This window comes from Rhynchophorus ferrugineus, unplaced genomic scaffold, assembly GCF_030347505.1.
Source record: "Rhynchophorus ferrugineus isolate W39M unplaced genomic scaffold, kcgeb_rfMv2 rfM11, whole genome shotgun sequence".
NCBI classification, from domain to species: domain Eukaryota; kingdom Metazoa; phylum Arthropoda; class Insecta; order Coleoptera; family Curculionidae; genus Rhynchophorus; species Rhynchophorus ferrugineus.
Window position 1 is genome coordinate 5,708,006 of NW_027472590.1, and position 20,361 is coordinate 5,728,366.

At 34.6% G+C, this 20,361-nt stretch overlaps 4 protein-coding genes across 5 annotated transcripts; 2 read left to right on the plus strand and 2 right to left on the minus strand.

Annotated features, from left to right (window-relative positions):
- Positions 1 to 689: 689 nt before the first annotated feature.
- Positions 690 to 6,979, minus strand: LOC143204708 (uncharacterized). 2 transcript variants are annotated; one of them, XM_076417446.1, is made up of 6 exons: positions 6,766 to 6,979; positions 6,534 to 6,712; positions 6,282 to 6,471; positions 5,994 to 6,221; positions 2,934 to 3,275; positions 690 to 830 (listed from the first exon to the last, which is right to left on the minus strand). In XM_076417446.1, the coding sequence occupies exons 1-5, from the start codon at positions 6,872 to 6,874 to the stop codon at positions 2,941 to 2,943; spliced, it is 1,041 nt and encodes a 346-aa protein (XP_076273561.1). In that variant the 5' UTR covers positions 6,875 to 6,979; the 3' UTR covers positions 690 to 830; positions 2,934 to 2,940. The 2 variants fall into 2 exon arrangements, with proteins under 2 accessions (XP_076273561.1, XP_076273560.1); XM_076417445.1 differs by lacking the exon at positions 690 to 830 and having other exon boundaries at positions 2,924 to 3,275.
- An 877-nt stretch (positions 6,980 to 7,856) lies between these two features.
- LOC143204712 (15-hydroxyprostaglandin dehydrogenase [NAD(+)]-like) lies at positions 7,857 to 9,280 on the minus strand. The gene is made up of 6 exons (XM_076417451.1): positions 9,165 to 9,280; positions 8,913 to 9,107; positions 8,727 to 8,853; positions 8,546 to 8,652; positions 8,159 to 8,487; positions 7,857 to 8,081 (listed from the first exon to the last, which is right to left on the minus strand). The coding sequence occupies exons 2-6, from the start codon at positions 9,012 to 9,014 to the stop codon at positions 7,931 to 7,933; spliced, it is 816 nt and encodes a 271-aa protein (XP_076273566.1). The 5' UTR covers positions 9,015 to 9,107; positions 9,165 to 9,280; the 3' UTR covers positions 7,857 to 7,930.
- Positions 9,281 to 10,844: 1,564 nt separating this feature from the next.
- On the plus strand, positions 10,845 to 14,937 carry LOC143204707 (parathyroid hormone/parathyroid hormone-related peptide receptor). Its single transcript, XM_076417443.1, has 8 exons — positions 10,845 to 11,120; positions 12,950 to 13,185; positions 13,321 to 13,477; positions 13,613 to 13,769; positions 13,824 to 13,954; positions 14,011 to 14,105; positions 14,157 to 14,301; positions 14,360 to 14,937. Exons 1-8 carry the CDS (start codon positions 10,926 to 10,928, stop codon positions 14,603 to 14,605), a joined length of 1,362 nt encoding a protein of 453 aa, XP_076273558.1. The 5' UTR covers positions 10,845 to 10,925; the 3' UTR covers positions 14,606 to 14,937.
- A 724-nt stretch (positions 14,938 to 15,661) lies between these two features.
- On the plus strand, positions 15,662 to 17,009 carry LOC143204716 (ubiquitin thioesterase otubain-like). Its single transcript, XM_076417454.1, has 4 exons — positions 15,662 to 15,862; positions 16,097 to 16,396; positions 16,454 to 16,639; positions 16,691 to 17,009. The coding sequence occupies exons 1-4, from the start codon at positions 15,761 to 15,763 to the stop codon at positions 16,907 to 16,909; spliced, it is 807 nt and encodes a 268-aa protein (XP_076273569.1). The 5' UTR covers positions 15,662 to 15,760; the 3' UTR covers positions 16,910 to 17,009.
- Positions 17,010 to 20,361: the final 3,352 nt, after the last annotated feature.

Below are 20,361 nucleotides of genomic sequence, written 5' to 3' on the forward strand. Positions count from 1 at the left end.
GAGTGTAGGCGGTACCGATCGAATGTCAGTGGTCCAATCATGGATTTCTAACAATATTTTCAATTTATTTTACCAACAGTTATCGGTTCGCCATAGACATTATTAATACACTATAGTCTCAACATAAAAAAACAAATTGTCTTGTCACTAGTCACCTTCGCCATTAACAGTACATTTCTTTTAAACGTTTTGATTTTTCTTAGTTTATTTCTCTCAACTACCTAGTAAAGAACCTTAACCACCTACGGCTGGATGTAAAATTCTAGATATCGAATGCAAAAAGGTATCTATCATAAAATAATTATAATGTAGGGGGATGTAGAATTAAATATTTAGGAGTTATACCAGCAAAACGTAAATTATAAGGTTTACGAGATAAAAGTCAATTCCAAATTTTGAAATTTTAAGGCAATGTCACTTTGGCACAAACTTTGTAGACGAGTCTTGACGATACACGAAAGAAAATATTATTAAATCCAGTACATCATTAAGTAGAGAGTCATTGCCGACTTGACCGTGTTGTAATCCGAGCGGTCCGAATGACCAGGCCTGGATTCGCGAGGCAACCCTATCATTATGTTGGTTGATTGATTCTGTCTCAGTATGCATCGCGTGGGATCGCTTCCCAGAGGTAAAGTAACGGTGGGAACCGCTGTCTGAGGGGTAAGGGGTAAGCCTCTCAATATCCCCGTAGGACACCTGTTATGGAGTTTCGAATTTGCGTTTGGTAACCGTAGAGTTGGCCTTGGCTGGGTAGTGGCAGTAGTAGTGGGTAGTCTTCGTCCATACGTGCGTCTTATTAGGGTTTCCAAAGTATTCACTTGAGGACCCTACCATAAAAAAATATAAATAAAAATAAATAAATTTCACGTTATAGGTGACCTTGGGGAAATGTTTTGCTTAGTTCAATCAACGGTAGCGCTGCGATCGCAAATCGTGATTGGCTAGTTTAAATTGCTAGAATCGCCACTAAAATGGAACGTGCGAAGCTAGCATTTTCTATGGGCGTCCATTTTTACGTTTGTTTTTTGAAAGTTTTGGTGTTTGTTTAGGTCAAGAAATCTTCGTTTGACGTTGTGCATATTTTCTGTTGTACATCAATTATTATGGAGTAATAATATAAAAAATTTATGACAATGCATCTGTGTAGTAAAAGATGTAGTGTACCTGGGTGAAAAGTAAAAGTGTACCTATTACCGAAATTAAACATCGTTTCCCAAAGAATGATATCGCTCTTTTCCAAAAATGGGATGATCAAGGAAATAGTAGCAAGTTACCTGGATGAACCACAATGCAAATATATCATCGCCATCGTGTCTGTCACGGGCATTTTAGTGAAGAATTTAGAATTACCTTTCATTCACGAACAGGTATAAGGGTAAATGCATATCCATCATTGTTTTTATCGGGTACATATAAAATTATCTATCTACTACATGTCTGTTTATCTATTGTTTGTTTTATAGAAAATAAACCTACTTATGAAGATGTTAGTGGTAATAATGAGAATGTTAATTCAATTAATCTACCAAGTTGTTTGTATGCTGTCAATGTAGTAATAAATACTACTTTTAATTGTAAAATATTCCTAAAATATTTGTAATACTTTAACTTTTTAGAACAACAATCAGAGTGTTCGATAATTTTGGAGCAGATAGACCTGTTGTATATCTAAATAGTGGCAAATTTTATTTCCTTGTAAAGAAAATATTTGTTATGGTGCCATAAATTAAAAATGTAATTGCTACTTTTAGGGGATTTATTTTCTTAAAGAAATCTATTTTGTCTAAACTTACAAATAACTGCATTTGTTTAACAAATCTTAACTAAGATTGCTTAAAGAATTTTGTTGGATCTATTAGAGCTCATGGAGGTAGAAACAGCATCCTTCACCTGGTATGTTCGAGAAATCTTTAAAAGGGCACATCATCACTTCAATTTTTTCACATCTTTCTCCCGGACCAAATTGTGAAGAAGATGAACATGTTTGATAACTTATATTCTTTTTTAACGGCAGATCTAGTATCAGTAGAGGTTGTTAAATCGCCAGTTGAGTCTATATATTCAGTTTTAGAGAACTTTTCTCTGACGAAAATAAGAGTGGAATGTTGTACGATAGTCTATATTTCAGGCTATTGACAAAACTTCTGAAAAAAGAGACAACACGCAATATTTGTCTACATTCTATATTAAGTAGTTCATTCATTTCAAGAAGCATCAAGACTGTTTGTATATCTTTATACTATCTCTTTTATTTGATGCCTAGATTTTGCTATAAAAACAACATATCAGTTATTTTGAGAAACATCTTTAAAATATACACACATTTTAAGTGTTTTAATTGTCCAATCCATAATGATTTTCAAGACCAAATTTTAAAAGTTATTGTTTAAAAGTTATTAGGTGTTTATTGTATTTTTGGTTTAATGAAGTTAATGCAATATCAACAGGGAAGGATTTAAAGTTTATCTTTAATATATTAAAAGAAGATAGAACTCTATTAGACCCCATAAAATTGATGGCTTTAAACAAATACGAAAAAGTGAGAAGGCGTTATGAAATAGTATTTTCATTTTGCCTGGAATGGAGTTCTTAATGTGTTTTTTTTTTATTTACACTTATATAAATTGTTCACTTTATTATTCACATTTATGTATATTTGTATAGAATTTTATTTTAATAAATTAATTTTAAAAATTAAATTTGATTTTCATTTAAATACTATTGGCCAATGAAAGTGACCTGATCATAAAGTGACAATGATCATAAATTAATTATACGAAATGGCAGACCAATCAAAGAAAAGTATTTTCCTTGCAGGTTTCTACATGATCATTTTAAACTAACCAATCAAATTCACGTTGTCAGCGCCACCAATGATTGGACTAAGGGAAACATTGCCCCCCCCCACTTACCATTGGAGTTACACTGACCTGGACGCTACGCCGCGTGCTGCGAAGTATTGGCGGTGGTCGCATTCCTATTCCTATTCCTGCTGGCTTGCAGCAGCGGCTTGCACACCAGACAATCCTGGCGTTTACAGTTTCTCCAGTGTCTAATGATATGCAAGGATGAACTACATTGTGCTACCGAACACGATCTGCCAGCATTGCAGGTCGTCATGTGATTAAGTACGTTTTTCATGGTTTTGCAGCGGGGTAATGTACAATTCCAAGATTCGCCGTTATCAGCTTGCGAAGATTCCCTCATCTGACACTTCTGCGCGTGTAATATTAGCACAAGCTGTTGTTGAATGTCTCTACATTTCTCCGGTGCTGTTAAAGAAAGGAAAAATAAACAACGTTGACTAATACAATAAAGATAAAACTAAAATTAAAATCATATCGCCAATCTCTCGTAAAATATTGGATGAGAAATAATTTAGGTATCCATTATGAACTGTAACAGGTGAATTGAAAACTCCCCGGCCTACCGTAGTAAAACACATTTTTTTATTAAAATTAGTTTTTTTTATTCAACATAATTCCCTTCAAGGGTGATACACTGATTATAGCGACCAACTTTACCATTTACTTTACTCGATGCCATTTTTGTAGTACGATTTGTCCTTCATTCGACGAAAATTTCTTTCCAGCAAACATTTTCTTGAGACCCGAGAACAGGACATAGTCGCTGGGGGTTAGATCTGGAGAATACGGTGCACGAGGAAGTAGTCCGAAGCCCAAATCAAGGGCATTTTTTGACACGGTGCATTGTCTTGGTGAAGCAGCACTTTCTTTTTCTTCAAATGCGGCCGTTTTTCAGCGATTTCGCCATTCAAACGGTCCAATAACGTTATGTAATAGTCACTGTTGATGGTCCTTCCTTTTTTAAGGTAGTCAATGAAAATTATTCCATGCGCATCCCAAAATACAGACGCCATAACCTTTCCAGCTGACTGTTGCTTCATCTATTATCACATATCGACGCAAAAACTCGGGTTTATTACTCAGCATACCAATCCTTGATTGTGCCCGGAAACTCGGCATCAAGCCAAGTTTTTCACGTTCAAAAAGAAATATTTTATCAACACTCGAAATTCCTTTTTATCCATTTTTTTCACAATAACAAAAGTTGCTTCACTCGAAATGCTATAATTCACAAACTAATGATCCGACAGCTAACAAATTTATAAACGCATCTTTTGAGGTTTAGGGCCAACTAAAGAACATGGTTTTAATTCTAGTAGCACCATCTATCTGTCAGGCCGGGGACTTTTCAAGTGACCTGTTACGATTTCATCAGGGTGATACGGTGATTTTTAAACAGGTTCGACTTAAAAGGTAGTAAAACTGCTTATTCAAACAAAATTCACGTAAAACTAGAACCCTGAGTAGAAACATTGATACTTGTAGAAGCTATATACTTTATAAAGACGCACACCACATTATCATCAAGCTGCCCGCGTCGCAGCAACAATCCACCAGGCAATAAGAAGAGCTCGAAAAACTGGAGCCATATTTTAGATGTCTCAAAAGCTTTGGATGAACTAAATCGTTTTCTATTTAAATATTATTGATCAGTTAAATGTGACGTCGGCGCAGTCACGTGCCTCCACATTATCAAAGACCCAAACAAATGTCTTCACAGAAAAATGTTTCCTTTACAGGTGCCTATATTGGTGATTTAAATCGACAATAACTTGAATAACCCATTATGGCGCCCTTTGGATGCATGGAAAAGCAAAACTTTTCTTCAGATGTATTACATACGTTCTAGTGAAACTGTATTTTTCTCGTAAATATTGGATCATTTTTATTATCAATTTATGCATTCGTCAGATTCATTTAACTAGAGAAAAAACCTAATACCAACACAGCAGTTTGGGTTTATTAATAAGTTTTCACCACTTGACCAGGTCCACAGAATAACAGATGTTATTGAAAAAGCTTGCGAAAGTAAAAAAAATATGATCAGCAATATTCTTAGATGTAGCACAAGCCTTCGATAAGGCTTGCCATAAAGGCCTTGTTCATTAACTACAGAAAGTGATATTTGTTACTACAATACATCGAATTACCACAATCGTACATTGCAGCTAGAATATTTAGAGTTAAACAAGAAGAAGCTTACTGTACAATAAAAGAAGCTAAAGCTGGTGTACCACAAGGAAGTGTACTGGGGCCAATGCTTTATCTAGTCTACACTTGTGATATACCACAACTGCAGAATATTATGATGGCTACAATTGCTGATGATACTGCGATTATAGCTGTTGGAGACAATAGTGAAGAAGCCACACGAAAATTACACACAAGCTTGGAAAATAAAAATTAACGAAAGTAAATATGCGCATGTGCAGTTCACCTACAATCAGGCCGTACAAGCACCAACAACATTAAATACTCGGAATTAATCTTGATGAAAAACTTCGCTAAAAAAAGGCTCGTGTCGATTGATGCAAGTGAAATGTTTAAGAAATTCAATCCCGGTGCTTCGAAGGACGTTTATAATATCGTGACAGGTGACGAACCATGGACATATTCGTATGAGTCCAAAATAAGCAACAGTCGACTGTATGCGTGTTATTAGATGAACCAGATCCAACAAAAGTTGTTCGCGCACGAAGCACTTCAAAGAAAAGGTGGCCTGTCACTTCGGGAAAGCTGGTCATATTGCAACAGTGCCTCTAAAGGATCGTAGAACAGTTAATTCTGATTGGTACACAACCATTTATTTGCCAGAAGACTTCGGGGAGATAAGGAAAACAAACAAGAGACGCCGGATTGTTCTCCATCATGACAATGCGCGCTCTCACACATCGGCTCTAACAAGAGACTATTTGAGCACTCAAAACATCGAATTGATGGGTCATCCGCCGTACAGCGCTGATTTGGCACCCAATGACTTCTTATTGTTCGCTTCCGTTAAGAATAAACTGCGTGGTCAACGATTTTCATCGCCCGAAGGAGGTATTGAAGCGTTCAAGAATCATGTTTTGAAGATACCTCATTCGGAATGGAATAAATGCTTTGAAAATTGGTTTAAGTTACTCAGATTAGATGCGCCACGTTGAACAGGTCGGTTTTGAATTGACCGTTGGGGCTCTGGCTGAGATAAACTTGGCACTCCAGACTGCGGTTGTGTTGGCGTTGGTGCCGGTGGTTGCGTCTGCCCAATATCTCCTCCGCCGCCCATCGGTCCACCCATCGGCCCCACGGTCCTTGACGGTGGTCCTCCGAACCACGGGCTGATATCAGAATGGGGTTGCGGTATTTCCCCTATTGGTTGGAGGTAATTACTAACATGTTTAGACACATATATGTACGTTTGAAACTTACCGGGTTGTCCCTCCGGTCCCTCGTTTGAATTTGAATACGGGTACGGATAATTTCCCGGAATACCCTGATTATTGATTGGCCTCAGAACGTTTGTGGTCCGGACATGCATTCTGATATGCATTGTGTGCGACGCCGGGGCCCTCTGGTGCATATGAGGCAGCGTGTTGAGCATCGGTTCATTTTGCATATTCTGAAAATTATTTCATTAACAAATGATATAACGGGGAAGGCGCGAAAGCGAAAACGACATACCTGATATACATTGTAGTCCCCTGGATGATGAGGCTGACCGAACATAAAGTCTGCGTTGGTCAGCTGAGGTTCGGTGCCAGCCCCGTTATTCATCCCTAAACCTCCCCCTCCCATATCACCCCCATAACTTATACTGGTGTTAGTCATTATCATATTTTCTCCAATGGTAGCATTTAATTCTAAAAATTCAAGTCAGTTTCACGTTGTTTTTAATGACTTAAGCTATCATTACCTTGACTGGCAAACATCATTGGTGTAGTGCCTTCATAATTCACATCCGATTGTAAATCGGAATAGATTGATATAGGGGAAGGTACACTGCCCAAATTCATTTGATACATAACACCAATTTTTTTAATAAGAGACAACTAGAACGCGATATGATTTCGTGTAAAGTTGAACGCGACCTCAAACACGCTGACTCGCTGCTGTCTGATGGAACTTTATCTACGCTTGTTAGAAATTCCTGTCTCGTATAAAAAATAAGCAAAAATAATAAATTCCTTCGACATTCTCTTTGGACGAGGAATTGTACGTGATAAATTCTCGAATACCTGCTAGTCCTCTGAGACGATAGTAAAACGACTCAACAGTCACGACTGCACATGCGCATTTGTTCTAATCTAGCCCGACAGATTTCACAGCTACCCATCCTTTTCTATATACACCTTGATATTTACGAGAGTTACGGGTAGAAATCATTTTTAGGTTAATTTTATATTTACATTTTGTTGAGGTAATATTATTATTTATTATTTCATAGAGAAGATTAGCGGCAGATAATGCGAAAATAAGTGTATAAGGTATGCGTTATTATACTAAAATATTATCATTTTATCTTAATTATATCTTAATATAATTAATATTATCTTAATAATATGTACCGTTGAAGGTGATGGCACATTCACCAAAATATTAAAATATTCCGTCTGAGCTTGCAGTGTTGCCAGATTGTATAAATTGTATTTATATTATTTGAATTGGAGTAATCACCAAAATATTTTTCCAGTTTATTAGACTCAGTTTTATGCCAACAATATTAAATTAATGACTTTTTCCTATTGTGTGGTTCCTGTTAATATTCTAACAACTTCATTTTTAACGTAGTTTTAAATTCATAGTTGAGTTGATCTTTGTTAGCATACAGAATAAATTAAATGTATATACTACTTGTATTCAGAACTCTAGCAAAGGTTTTCGAAACTTGGTTCAAGCCTTCGGATAAACGGATATTAAGAAGTCTTAGATCTGGTATATATGGAAGGTCATGACTGTGGAACTACTTGGTTAATACTTGGTGTTATTTGACTTAATACAAAAATCAATATTATAAATCTTTATTGATACATGACGTACAAAACTAGTTAGAAAGAGCAAAATACTGTAAAATTGAGGATTTATTGATCTTCTTCAAGATAGATCCTTTTCATTTTTTGGTAATTCGGCAATTCGAACTTGAACGGTAGGGAATTACCTTCGACGATCCACATGGTGCCAGAGGGTGCATTTTTAATGATCTGTATCATTCTGTTAGCCATCTGCCCAGGTCTGTAATCAAGTTGCAATTTTCAAATGAAGTTTATCTTATTATTCTTAAAGATCTAGTGATTTGTATTAAGACTTACGCCTGTATTGGGTAGTTCGTCAAATCTTTCAAGCATTCCTGGTATACGGGGCCCAGGTTCCTTCCTGACATAAGCTGGATGAGGGGAGTGTCGGTCACTCCCGGACAAACGCCTACTACGCGTACTTTCGTCCTGTTGTAGTGGTAGGAATCGCCCCAAGAGAGTGTCATGCCGTGGACGGCGAATTTAGTACCGACATAAATTGGGATCATAGCCAGTGGGGACACTCCGGCTATGGACGATATATTGACGATGAGTCCTTCTGGCCCCGACTTGTACTGAGGTATGTATTTGTCCAGCCCTAGGATCACGCCATAGGCTACCCCATTCTTCAACAAAAGCACTCAAGTTTAAACCGAATCAAGTCACCCATCACTTGATACTTACGACGTTGATAGCGATTTCCTTCTCGTACACGTGATCGTTCAATATCCCAGCGTTGTTAATCAAGATATCTATGTTTTGGAATTTTTCAATTGTTTTAACGAAAGCATCTGAAAGAAAATGGGTTCGATCAAAACCTCCGCGCCTCGGCCAGGTTCAATTGTCGGAAGACGAAATCGCATACCTTCGAAATCGGATTTCCGTTCCACGTTGCAATAAACAAAGATGGCCTTGTTCGCGCCATACTTTTTCTCGATTTCTTCCAGTGCTTTGGCTCCGGCAACCTTATCGATGTCGGCTAGAGTCACGCCCTAGACATTAAATTCAATAAGTACTAGAGACAAACGAATGAAACAAAAATTTTACGTACGCGGGCACCTTCCTCCAGTAAATTGATGGCGTAGAGAAGACCCAAGCCCGAGGCTCCGCCCGTCACTAGAGCTACCTTGTCCAGGATATCGAACTGCGGCATTTTGGCGACTAGATATTGAGAGATCCTGAAGCAATCTTTATACTAGTGATGTTAATTAACCTACAGAAGGTTATCGCAGCGTTAAAACTGTCTCTAAAAATAATTCATAGAGAGTAGATTGCTTAGTAAATGTGTTAATATTTATTTTACATCTTTAATCAGGCTTTTCAGGCCATTTAAAATCTTAATCAGATATCTGAGCATTCTTGACTGATGAGCCAAATTGTACATTATTTTAATATCATACCATACATTTTACCATTCTTCTAGTTTCATTGGGTCTATCATTGAGAATGATTTTAGAAAAAAATACGGAGAAAATGTAAAAAGTAACATACTTATTATGCATTCTATACGAACCACCATAGAATTAGAACATTAAAATAAATATTTAGAAAGATTTATCATTTTAGGGTGATACGTACTAACAAACTTTTAAAAAAATATGTTAAATTTTCGTAGAGTAATAATAAGACCCACTGATAATTACTCCGAACTGTTATAAATTTCAAGACAAAATTAATATTATTGCTTACGCTTATTTGATTCAACAGTAACTATACTGCTATTATCTTGATGTAGTTCCGTTATATTAGTAGTGATAACTAAGTATAAATAAATACACTTTATCTATGTATATAATGTATTTAGATGTAATATAAATATATCATATATATCAGATATAAGATATGTTTAATATAATCTTAATTTACAAATTATTGTACTACTACTTTTCTGCTGTACTTGCGTTATTATACAAGGCGAGTTCGGGATTAATACATCAGTATGTTGTGATTTAGCAACTTTATTTCATGTTCTAACGCGATATCTTGGATCACCTTGTATATCCATTTGATTCCAAGGTTATCGTACTTCTTCGTATCGTTATCTCTTCTTTGGTTACGCGGTAATAAGCATTAGTAATTAATTATAGAACTTGGTTTTGGGATTAGTAGTTGGTTTAACGTCCTATTGCAACTCTATATTTGCACACCATAGGTCCAAATTGCCTTTGTGATTGATTGATAAACCAATCTCTTTGGTTTTAGGTGAAGCTAAGATTATCTTCGGACTAATCAGTACCGTCGCTTGATTTTGAGTCTAATCTGCTCTGCTCTTTGTCTAACATGACATTTGCAACTTAACTTACCATCTAGATGTATTCCGAGGTATTTAGCTGATTCTGTTTGAAGAATCGGGCATCCGTCGAGTGATATAATTAGGTTTTTGTTATTTAGCCACAACGCAAAATAAACATGGACAGATTTGGAGCTATTAAGCTGTATTCTCCAATCTCTAGTCCATTTGTAGAACTTATCCATCGTTACTTGTCCTTTTTCTACAGCTACAAGTTCTGTTTCTTTTATTGTTGGAATATCAGCAGTACAGAGCAGATACAGGAGTCGTCCCAAAAGCCTGCCCTGTGGAACTCCAGCCGAAATATGTTTAAGTGTTAAGAATACCCCTTCGTGCGACACTCTAAATTTTCTTTCGAAAAGATATGCTTCCAGCAGTCACATGAATGCAGCAATTTTCAATAAATTTTATATCCTGACCCCGGCACCTTCGCCATTTCAACGCGATAAAATAGAAAATATTGTTTTATTAACGAAAGTGCTTGTTAGGATTTATTTTAGTTTTCGAAGTAATTTTATTGTGAAGAACTTAGCAAACATAAACAAGGCTCCCGCCCGAGAGTAATATGATTAAATTAGACGGACCCCTAGCAACTGAAATTGTTTGTCCAACAAATCGCTTTTACTTAAATGAAATCGCACGCCGCTTTTTTATTGTTTCGAACGGATCAATCATCGCGGAAATCAAAACAAACATTACGAGAAGATATTAGAACAACGTACACCCAAGTATCGGTTTACGTGTCAGTGTCAGGAGTACCTCCGATCGACCAGCATGAATAGCACCGACAAAATCCACCATATCATCTCGCTGGTGCGGCAGGAGTGCGCCTCGAGGGTCGGTCTAGATGTCGACGGGATAGCAGGATGCGGGAAGGTGTTCGATGGGCTCTATTGCTGGCCGCCGGCTCAACCCGGCACTGTCGCGGTACAGAGTTGCAACAACAAGTTAATTAAGGCCGTCAACAAGGTAAGCAGTAACTCTCAGTTACGTTTAGTCTCGTTTGCTTCACGGAATTGTATTGTCTACGCTAAGAAACCGTATTTTAAACCGCTTTATTCAGTGATGTCGAATATATTAATAAAACGTAATGTAAATCATCGGGTGTTTGTTCGAATATCTCTTAAACATTTTTTGATTGACTAGACACATACGTGTTTTATCAATTTACCAATTGTTATATTCCTTTACGTTATGCAATGCAAAAAATAAGACGCCCCACAGAGCGAAAGTGGTTAATAAACGTCTACATTGTGTCTTTCCTTACATACCAGAGAAAACGTATTGATTTATTTCACTTAATGTGATTTAAAATTCAATAAAATAATATTGCATTATCCCTATTCCCATAGTAGGCTGGTACAAAAGTGCTTTCGGTTATGTGGCATGGCCCTCTGTCTTTATTCTGACAATTAAAATAACCTATACATTTTTGACAGCAATGTCAAAAGGTAAAAATACTATTGAATACTGCTGGGTAACTTGGTAAAAAATGTAAAAATAATAAGTTCCTTGTTTTCGCATACATTTTCACGACAATGGTTGTTTTGTTTTGTTTTAATGGTATTTTGATGGAATATTTGTAAGTGGATAGAAGTTCGGAAGTGAAGTTGCATTTATGTAATCGGAGATATAAAAATATATCGAGCTATTGTCTCAAATCGATGAAACTTTGAACCGTTTATTATAAGTATCGAAGAAAAAAAATCATCGTTTGCGGAATATTTCACTTAACTTGATTTAAAATTCAATAAAATTCAATTCAAATTCAATAAAATATTGCATTATCCCTATTCCCATAGTAGACCGGTACAAAAGTGCTTTCGGTTATGTGGCATGGCCCTCTGTCTTTATTCTGACAACTTCATTATTGAATATCAATTAGATATTAAATTTTATTATCATTTCTCAACTAAAATCCAATTTGTTACCAATTTCAAAAGGTGTCGGAGATATTTTTCGTTATTTTCAATCTTTATAACTTCTCTGGACGGATGATGACCTCTACATTATCTTGAAACGTGACCTTCGTTTTGTTACCGTTAGTATACCCACCTTTAAAAGAAATATCACAACGAAATTATTAAATTATTTCTGATATACTCTATTATGCAACCGACACAATAAATTAATCACATTTAGTTATAAATACCGGCAATTATCGTTTTATTTCCGAAATAAATGTGTAATTTTTGGCAAAATATTTATTTGACAATCAATGTCATTTGTTTTGACATTTGTTTGTAAAATAACCTATACATTTTTGACAACAATGTCAAAAGGTAAAAATACTATGAATATTGCTGTATAACTAGATAAAAAATGTAAAAATAATAATTTCCTTGTTTTCTCATACATTTTCACGACAAAAATCGGAACGGTTGTTTTGTTTTGTTTTAATGGTATTTTGATGGAATATCTGTAAGTGGATAGAAGTTCGGAAGTGAAGTTGCATTTATGTAATCGGAGATACAAAGATATATCGAGCTATTGTCTCAAATCGATGAAACTTTGAACCGTTTATTATAAGTATCGAAGAAAAAAAATCATCGTTTGCGGAATGGACCGGTTAAGATTATTATTCTCACGAGGAAAAAAAAGCGATTTTGCCTTTCGTAGAAAAAATTCGTGAATTGCGTCACGAGGTATTTATGAAGGATACATTTCTCGATAATCGCAACTGAAGTGTTTATTTGCCATAATATTGTTTACTCTCGTCATGCCGCACGGCACCGGCTCGAAAATATTTTAGTTTTATCAATACGACTTAATTGTTTTGATATAATTTCTGGTTTCAGACTGGATTAGCTACGAAGCAATGCACGGAGAACGGTACTTGGTACGTCCGGGAAGATCTGGGAACGCCGTGGACCAACCTCACTCAGTGCGGATCGATCTATATCATAGACGACTTCGATGACGATAGCAATTTTTACGACAAGTGGTTGCCGATCATCAAGAACACAGCCTACCTCGGCTATTCGGTCTCTATGCTGTCTCTGGTCATATCTCTGATCATCTTCATAAATATAAAGTAGGCGACGATGAATAACTGAAACAAAAAAAACTAGCTAGTAATATACCTGAAACGATTAAGAAAAGCAATTTAATTTATATTTTTCTATAGAGAAATATTTTGTGATAAACAGCGATACATTTTTTTTTTCAGGAGACTTCACTGTGAGAGAAACAAACTGCATATGCACCTTTTCATCTCATATATCTTGAGGGCATCCTCCTTCGTTTTGAAAGACATGCTGTTTGTAGAAGGAGCAGCTTTATTCAGTGATGTCGAATATATTAACGATGAAATCATCCCTACATATGTGAGTAGAGAACGTTAGTACATATATCTTTATTTATATCCGAACTTTGTCTTCAATAAATATTCAAAATAGTTATAATGGTCGAAAATCCGTTTCAACATTAGAATTTATATAAATTCATTGTGTTTTTTGCAGACCTGGTCGTGCAAACTGTTTATCAGCGTCCGATATTATTTAATCATATGCAATTACGCCTTTATGCTAATGGAAGGCCTCTATTTGCATAATCTTATATTTCTGAATTTGTTTTCCGAAAGTCACGGTACGACCATTTATTGTTTCTTGGGATGGGGTTTGTAGATACCGTATTTCACCAAACCAACACGTAACAGCGTTCGTTTTACAGTCACGCCGCTATTCTTCATAGTACCGTGGATTCTTTTGAGGTTGTTCTTTGAAGACACACTGTGCTGGACCCAAAACGAACAGAAATTAATTAAATTGTTGCTGGAGATACCCGTGAGGATCAGCGTCATGGTATGTATTAATGTGTACGAATGAAATCGTCATTATATTGGAGAATATCTTTCAAGGTCAACTTTATACTATTTACCTTGATTGTGAGGGTATTGGTGCTGAAAATCCATTTTACTTCCACATTTATCCAGCAAAAGAAAATAAAATACCGGTATGTTTATTTACAATTTTTAATACCCGTTAATATCCTTTTAATTTTAAGGAAACTACTCAAATCCACTCTGATTCTTATACCATTGTATGGGATACCGTATACAATATCCTTTATATTAAGTTTTTATGCCTACGATAACAGGATCTTGGAAATATTTTGGGTCTTCTTTGACCAAGCTTTCGCCTCATTTCAAGTACGACTAGGTTTTTATTGAATTTTGATGACTGTCACCGATACCATTCATATTACAGGGATGTTTCGCCGCACTGGTTTATTGTCTTTTTAACAGTGAAGTCCAAAGCGAAATCAAACGAAAGTACTCCTACATCTACTCGCACCGGGATCAAGAGTTCAGACGAAGCCGTACTATATCCAGCAACACCCAACAGTTCTCCCTGCAAAACAACGATGATGCGCTCGAAAACCTAAATTTGTTCGGAATAATGGACGACGATTTTATAAAAAAACAACAGAAATCAAGTAGTCTAGACGTTTGAATTATTCATTTGTTATTGATGTCCCGCTTAATTGTTACATGGATAGTTAAAATATTTTTGATCGAACTGATTAGTGTATCTGATGTAATTAATCCAGATATTTTAAGACAAGTAGTCCTTAAAATATGTTACGTACTGAATGGAAAATACTCTACACAAAATGTTAACTTATTTATTGACTGTGAAACTATTTATTATAGCTATAAGTGGTTGATTATGATATATGTAAATTTGTAGCCCTCTATGTAATGGAAATGTATTAAAAATATATTCTTATACAATATTATTTGTTAAATGTCACATAATGGTAAAATAAAGAATCTCTGTACTAATATTGTTTTATTTATCAAACAAAATATATTTAACTGTTGCCTCTTGTTGGTGACTACAGTATTCCTTCACATAAAACTACATTTATATTACTAAAATTCATTATTTTTATAATAAATATGTTTATAGTTTAAGGGTACACTCTACCATTAACTAATAGAACTAAAGAATTATTTGTACAGTTTCCTGTTAGTGCAATTAGCATTGAAACTACAATGACTGCCCACTATCGACAAAGGTCTCAATTAAGTCGATATATAAAACAGTTTTCTACCCCGCTACCAATTTCGCCCTCTTTTGGAAGTTCATTGAATTATATACGTTATTACAGTTTTCTGTAAAATAACATCAGAGCCCAAAGAAAAAAACAGTTTTCTGTAACAGAAATTAGAGATAAAGCAAACGTTAAAATTGTAAAACTAAATTTATATCCTAAAAAAATATATACCACATCGGCAAATTTACAATTTTTTTGCTAAACGTCATGTTTCCTATTCTAAAAAAAAAATAATTATTAAAATTATCAGAGTGCCATCTACCGGGGACTCTCTCAACTACACTTTTATCAAATAGTTTACTTGTCTTTAAAGAAGATTTATCCATATTTTTTACTAGCGCTCTCTTTTATTGCCAAATTTAACCATACGTAATTCAGTACAGTTTACTGCATTGCTGATATGTAGCGTCACAGCCGTACAGAATGAATACTAAATTTTGGGGTACCTTCTTTTAGGTTTTGTTTTAGAAATTGCATATCTGGATGATCGAAGGTTTATTAGGTTGGGATTGTTTTTCTTAATTTTTATAATTTGGTTTCAACTTAAAATGGGAGACGAAGGTGAGAATGTTCCTGCAAATGAGAGCAATGATTCAGTCGTGAACCAGGACGAGCTCATTTTGGCTCAGCAGCGACAAATCGAGAAAGAGGTGAGCATTTTTTAGGAAAAGGTTAGTTTATTTTAATGACCGGCTCAAATAAATATAACATTTGTTTTTGTTAAAAAATTTTTGTTAATTAAATAAATGAAAATGAAGGTTATGTAAATATGTTATTTGTCACTGACACAGTAAACATTGAAATAGACGTATTTATTATTCTAATTATTGTTCTGTATTAATTGTATTTAATTGAGTCTCAGAAATAATTACTTTACATTTTAGATATCCGAAAGTATTCCTTTGGTTGGCGAGTTAGATTCTGTCACATCACTGTGTAAAGAATACTCTACAGATGATGTATACTTGGAAAAAATTAAAGATCTAGCATCAAAATATAGTCATGTTAGAAGGACTCGTCCTGATGGCAACTGTTTTTTCAGAGCATTTAGTTATGCCATTCTAGAAAAGTTGTTGTGTGATAAGGATAGTTTTAATACATTTTACAAATTAGCAGAAAACAGCAAAAATATATTGGTGGAGCTAGGTTTTCAGCAGTTCACTGTGGAAGACTTTTACGAAACAGTGAGTAACTTAAATATATTCATATTTTAAGATATTTACTGTAATGTAAAATTCTAGTATATGGAAGTTCTCAAACGTTTATCAGATATTGATAATTTAGATGATGCCAAAAAGGAACTCCACATTATCTTTAATGAACAAGGATATTCTGATTATATGGTAGTCTATTTAAGATTGTTAACTAGCGCTCAATTACAAAAGGAAAAGGATTTCTATAGTTGCTTTATTGAAGGTCATAGAACAGTAAGTTACATCACTTTATATGAGCACAAAGACCAAGCACTTGTTTTTTAGGTTGTTGATTTTTGTCATCAGGAAGTGGAGCCAATGTATAAAGAAAGTGATCACATTCACATCATGGCAGCTTGCTCGGCACTGAATACGGGCGTCAGGGTGCTATACATGGACCGTGGTGTAGGCAGTTCTGTAACACAGCACGATTTACCCGAGGGCTGCACACCGAGTGTTCATTTGTTATACCGTCCGGGACATTACGATATTCTTTATCCATAAATTGTGAACAATTAACATTTCTGTTTATATTGATGCATTAATTAAAATTTCGTCATACATTTGACTTTGATTCATTGTGGTAATAAATTTTTCTTTTTAATCGTAGAGTTTTATTTTTCCTTAAATATTTAACCTAATCGTAAGAAGGTTATAAAATATTTTTTTATATGTGGCAATTGAATTTCTGTATGTTTGTGTCTGAAAATTTCTGTATGAAAAGTATTTATATACAGAGATTTGACATTTTCCATCGTTGTAATTCAACCGACATCAATTTAATTTAATTTTTATTAATCATTAAATTTTATTCATCAGAATCATAGAGTTCGATGGAGTTGAAACAATACAAATGCAAAACCCATCTTTATCCCATTAAACACATATATTAAAGTCGATTCTAATGATTTGATCAGACTTTTCTGCATTGTTTAAGGTTAATAACCACAACAGTTTTTAAATAAAACCTACTAAAACGAATCGGTTCATGATAATTGTAACTAAAGAAATTCAAAGCACGCCCGCTTGTTATTCGGAAATAGCTCCAAAGAAAAAACGAGGCAGTAAAGTCATTATTTGATATAAAATTTCGACAATAAAAATGAAACATACGTTCCTTCAGCGAGAAATGCGACTTTATTTTACAGTATAAATAATATTCAGGATCCCCGAACTAAATCAGGACGTCCTTGCAATTAGAATGTTAAATGTTTTATTACCTGAACGACAGTTGGATAAATTCATGTTAATTAAATGTTTTATTTTGACGTACAATTAATTAGGTCGTCTAATGTTTTTTCCCCGGTGGTTTGATGATAATCGAGATACATATAAAATATGTTCTACCCTTCTGATTATAGATGGAGTTTCGTTTCTTTTATGCGCGTCGACGTAATTGTTATGTTCCTTCTAATTGGAATCCACGCCGAAGTTGTAGTTTACAATTCCTGTCACAGAATTAATTAGCACGCGTTCATTGTTGTTTCCAACTACAATCCAAGAGCGATATATTAAAAATCTTGGCACGGCGTTATGTGATATAACAACTATAAATAAAGATTAAGTTATAAAAGGGCCACTTGTGTGTTATGTCAGAAAAATAAAGGAGGCGGATACAGATAAGCTGTAATTTTACTTTTTTGGGTCGTCATTCTTTCAATTCTCCGTATTATTGGGATATGTCGCTTAATGAACGGTTTTTAATATATTTAAAATTCTCTAAAGTCTATTTAAAGTTTTTTTTGTACATACGTCAACAAGAAGTTTAATGTATCGTCTGAGGCAATTTGTAAATTAGTTTCAGAATCAGACATTATTTTCCTTCTAATTTTCTTCTAGTTAAAAAGAGACACCATGCTGTCTGATTAGTTCGAACGAGTAAACAAATGAGCCTGTCAAAGTCGTCCGGTTGTCAGACGTATGCAAAATTCTTGAAAGTAATTGTGATAAGAGGTTATAACTCTAACCTATAAACTATTGTGGCTGCATAATTAACTTTAGTTTTTAGATGTATTATAATGTTGAAATAAATTATATTTGATAACATTTTTGTTCAATTATTTTATTTAGATTTTTGTTGTCTGTCAAAGCCAAACTGAACTAAATCTCAGACCCTGATGCGGCAACATTGCGACGTTTTGACGTCACACATTTAGATGACGTATGTACAATATAACTTTGAATAGACTATGTGTACGTTATGTTAGTTATATGGCGGAAGAAGTCACAAATTATTTGGAATAACAAATCCAGTTAGTCATGCAAAACAAATTGAATATAACTTATAGCCCGTTCAATAAAACAATGAGTCACGTTATCCGAATAGATTATGTCGAAACGTGCCAACGTTGCCGCAGCCGCTCTTTAGTTTTAGCCAATATTTTATTCTAAATTAAGTAATTAAAGGAAAGGACTTCAAAAATTATAATTAATTATACAGTTATAGTGATTTGTAGGTTAGGGTTGAGTTTTATTATATTTACATTGTACAATTCCATATCACCTACGCGTTAGAGTTCCAGGCACGTTTTTTATGTAGTGATAGAGAGCATATTTACCTTCTACGCTTAGCAGGAAAGAACTGCGATACAACGTTTCCTTGTAAAGTCATTTTGATATTACCGTATTTCTCCTTAGTTTATTTTGTTACTACCTGTATACATATTTCTTGATACTTGATCACTGCATTCTTCCCAATGCATATGCCATATCTGCAAAACAGTTAGTATTCCTTCTCTCGTCACCCATTTTAAACAAATATTCATGAATGTTCTGAAGAATTACACACATATCCGTGCATAAATTTTTTTCATACTCTTTTCACATCACACGAAGTTTTTCTTCATTGTGCCTGATGGAAATCTATCACCTAAACTGATGGTGTTATTATTCCTGTTTCCAGCATGAAGTACAATATATTTACAATTAATTACAAATGAATATTATGACTAATAAAAGCTAATTTATTGTTATTCCAACGTTTACCTTTTCTTATTAGTTTTGGTTACCTTAACACTATTTTAATTATCATCTTGCCACCAGTGACCCATTCTGAAATACCCATTTCATCTAAATATACCAATTGAAATAATAATTCTTCCTTAATTGTGTTATATGCTTTTAAAAATTGCATTATTTTTAAAAGCAATATCTGGAAGTTCCCTTAGATATCTTCGATACTTTTCAGTCTAATAGTTTTCCCTGAAAGAATTGTATAACATTATATTTATATTGAAAAATCTACTTACTGTTTTTATATGTTTCATATATTTGATCCCTGATAGAGCTAACATTAAGCTGATCTTGATTAGGCACCCGCTTCGTACGAGGACAGTCCCATTTAGCTGAATCCAAGACTATATTTTTTATTTCTTAAGATATTTCAGTGACCGTGTCCATACTATTATTCAGTGTAGCTGCAACACGCTAATAAATATATTAAATTCATAAAAATGCTTACCTCTCTAACGAATTTTATGGCAGGATTCATTATCTCGTTCTTGTTCGAAGTAACTGACTAGAAACGCAGTCTGTTCTTTCTGGCTTCGGCGTTTCCAATCAGAGTAATAATAAGTAGCAATTTGAAATTTATCGAAACAAGCAAAGCATTAAAACAACGTTTTCCGGCTTATAACCACTTATCACTATTATTTTATCATAGAGAGAAAAGACCTAATACCAACACGCCAGTTTGGGTTTATTAACAAGCATTCAACAATTGATCAGGTCCACAGAATAACAGATGTTATTGAAAATGGCTACGAAACTACAAAAATAAGATCAGCATATACCTTCGATAAGGTTTGGCAGGAAGGCCTTGTTCATAAACTACAGAAAATGTTACCAAAACAACACACCGAACTACCAAAATCGTATATTACACCAGTTCACCAATGTTTAGAGTTAAACAATAAGAAGCTTACTCTACTATAAAAGAAGCTAAAGCAGGTGTACCA

Coding starts and splice junctions, on each gene's coding strand:
- LOC143204708 (XM_076417446.1), bottom strand. CDS start 6,874: ATGTATCAAATGAATTTGGGCAGTGTACCTTCCCCTATATCAATCTAT. Junction 6,713..6,765: donor AATGATGTTTGCCAGTCAAG/GTAATGATAGCT, acceptor TTGAATTTTTAG/AATTAAATGCTACCATTGGA. Junction 6,222..6,281: donor GGGACCGGAGGGACAACCCG/GTAAGTTTCAAA, acceptor TCCAACCAATAG/GGGAAATACCGCAACCCCAT.
- LOC143204712 (XM_076417451.1), bottom strand. CDS start 9,014: ATGCCGCAGTTCGATATCCTGGACAAGGTAGCTCTAGTGACGGGCGGA. Junction 8,854..8,912: donor TACTGGAGGAAGGTGCCCGC/GTACGTAAAATT, acceptor TTTAATGTCTAG/GGCGTGACTCTAGCCGACAT. Junction 8,488..8,545: donor AGGAAATCGCTATCAACGTC/GTAAGTATCAAG, acceptor CTTTTGTTGAAG/AATGGGGTAGCCTATGGCGT.
- LOC143204707 (XM_076417443.1), top strand. CDS start 10,926: ATGAATAGCACCGACAAAATCCACCATATCATCTCGCTGGTGCGGCAG. Junction 13,186..13,320: donor ATCATCTTCATAAATATAAA/GTAGGCGACGAT, acceptor TTTTTTTTTCAG/GAGACTTCACTGTGAGAGAA. Junction 13,770..13,823: donor TTATTGTTTCTTGGGATGGG/GTTTGTAGATAC, acceptor TTCGTTTTACAG/TCACGCCGCTATTCTTCATA.
- LOC143204716 (XM_076417454.1), top strand. CDS start 15,761: ATGGGAGACGAAGGTGAGAATGTTCCTGCAAATGAGAGCAATGATTCA. Junction 16,397..16,453: donor TGGAAGACTTTTACGAAACA/GTGAGTAACTTA, acceptor GTAAAATTCTAG/TATATGGAAGTTCTCAAACG. Junction 16,640..16,690: donor TTATTGAAGGTCATAGAACA/GTAAGTTACATC, acceptor CTTGTTTTTTAG/GTTGTTGATTTTTGTCATCA.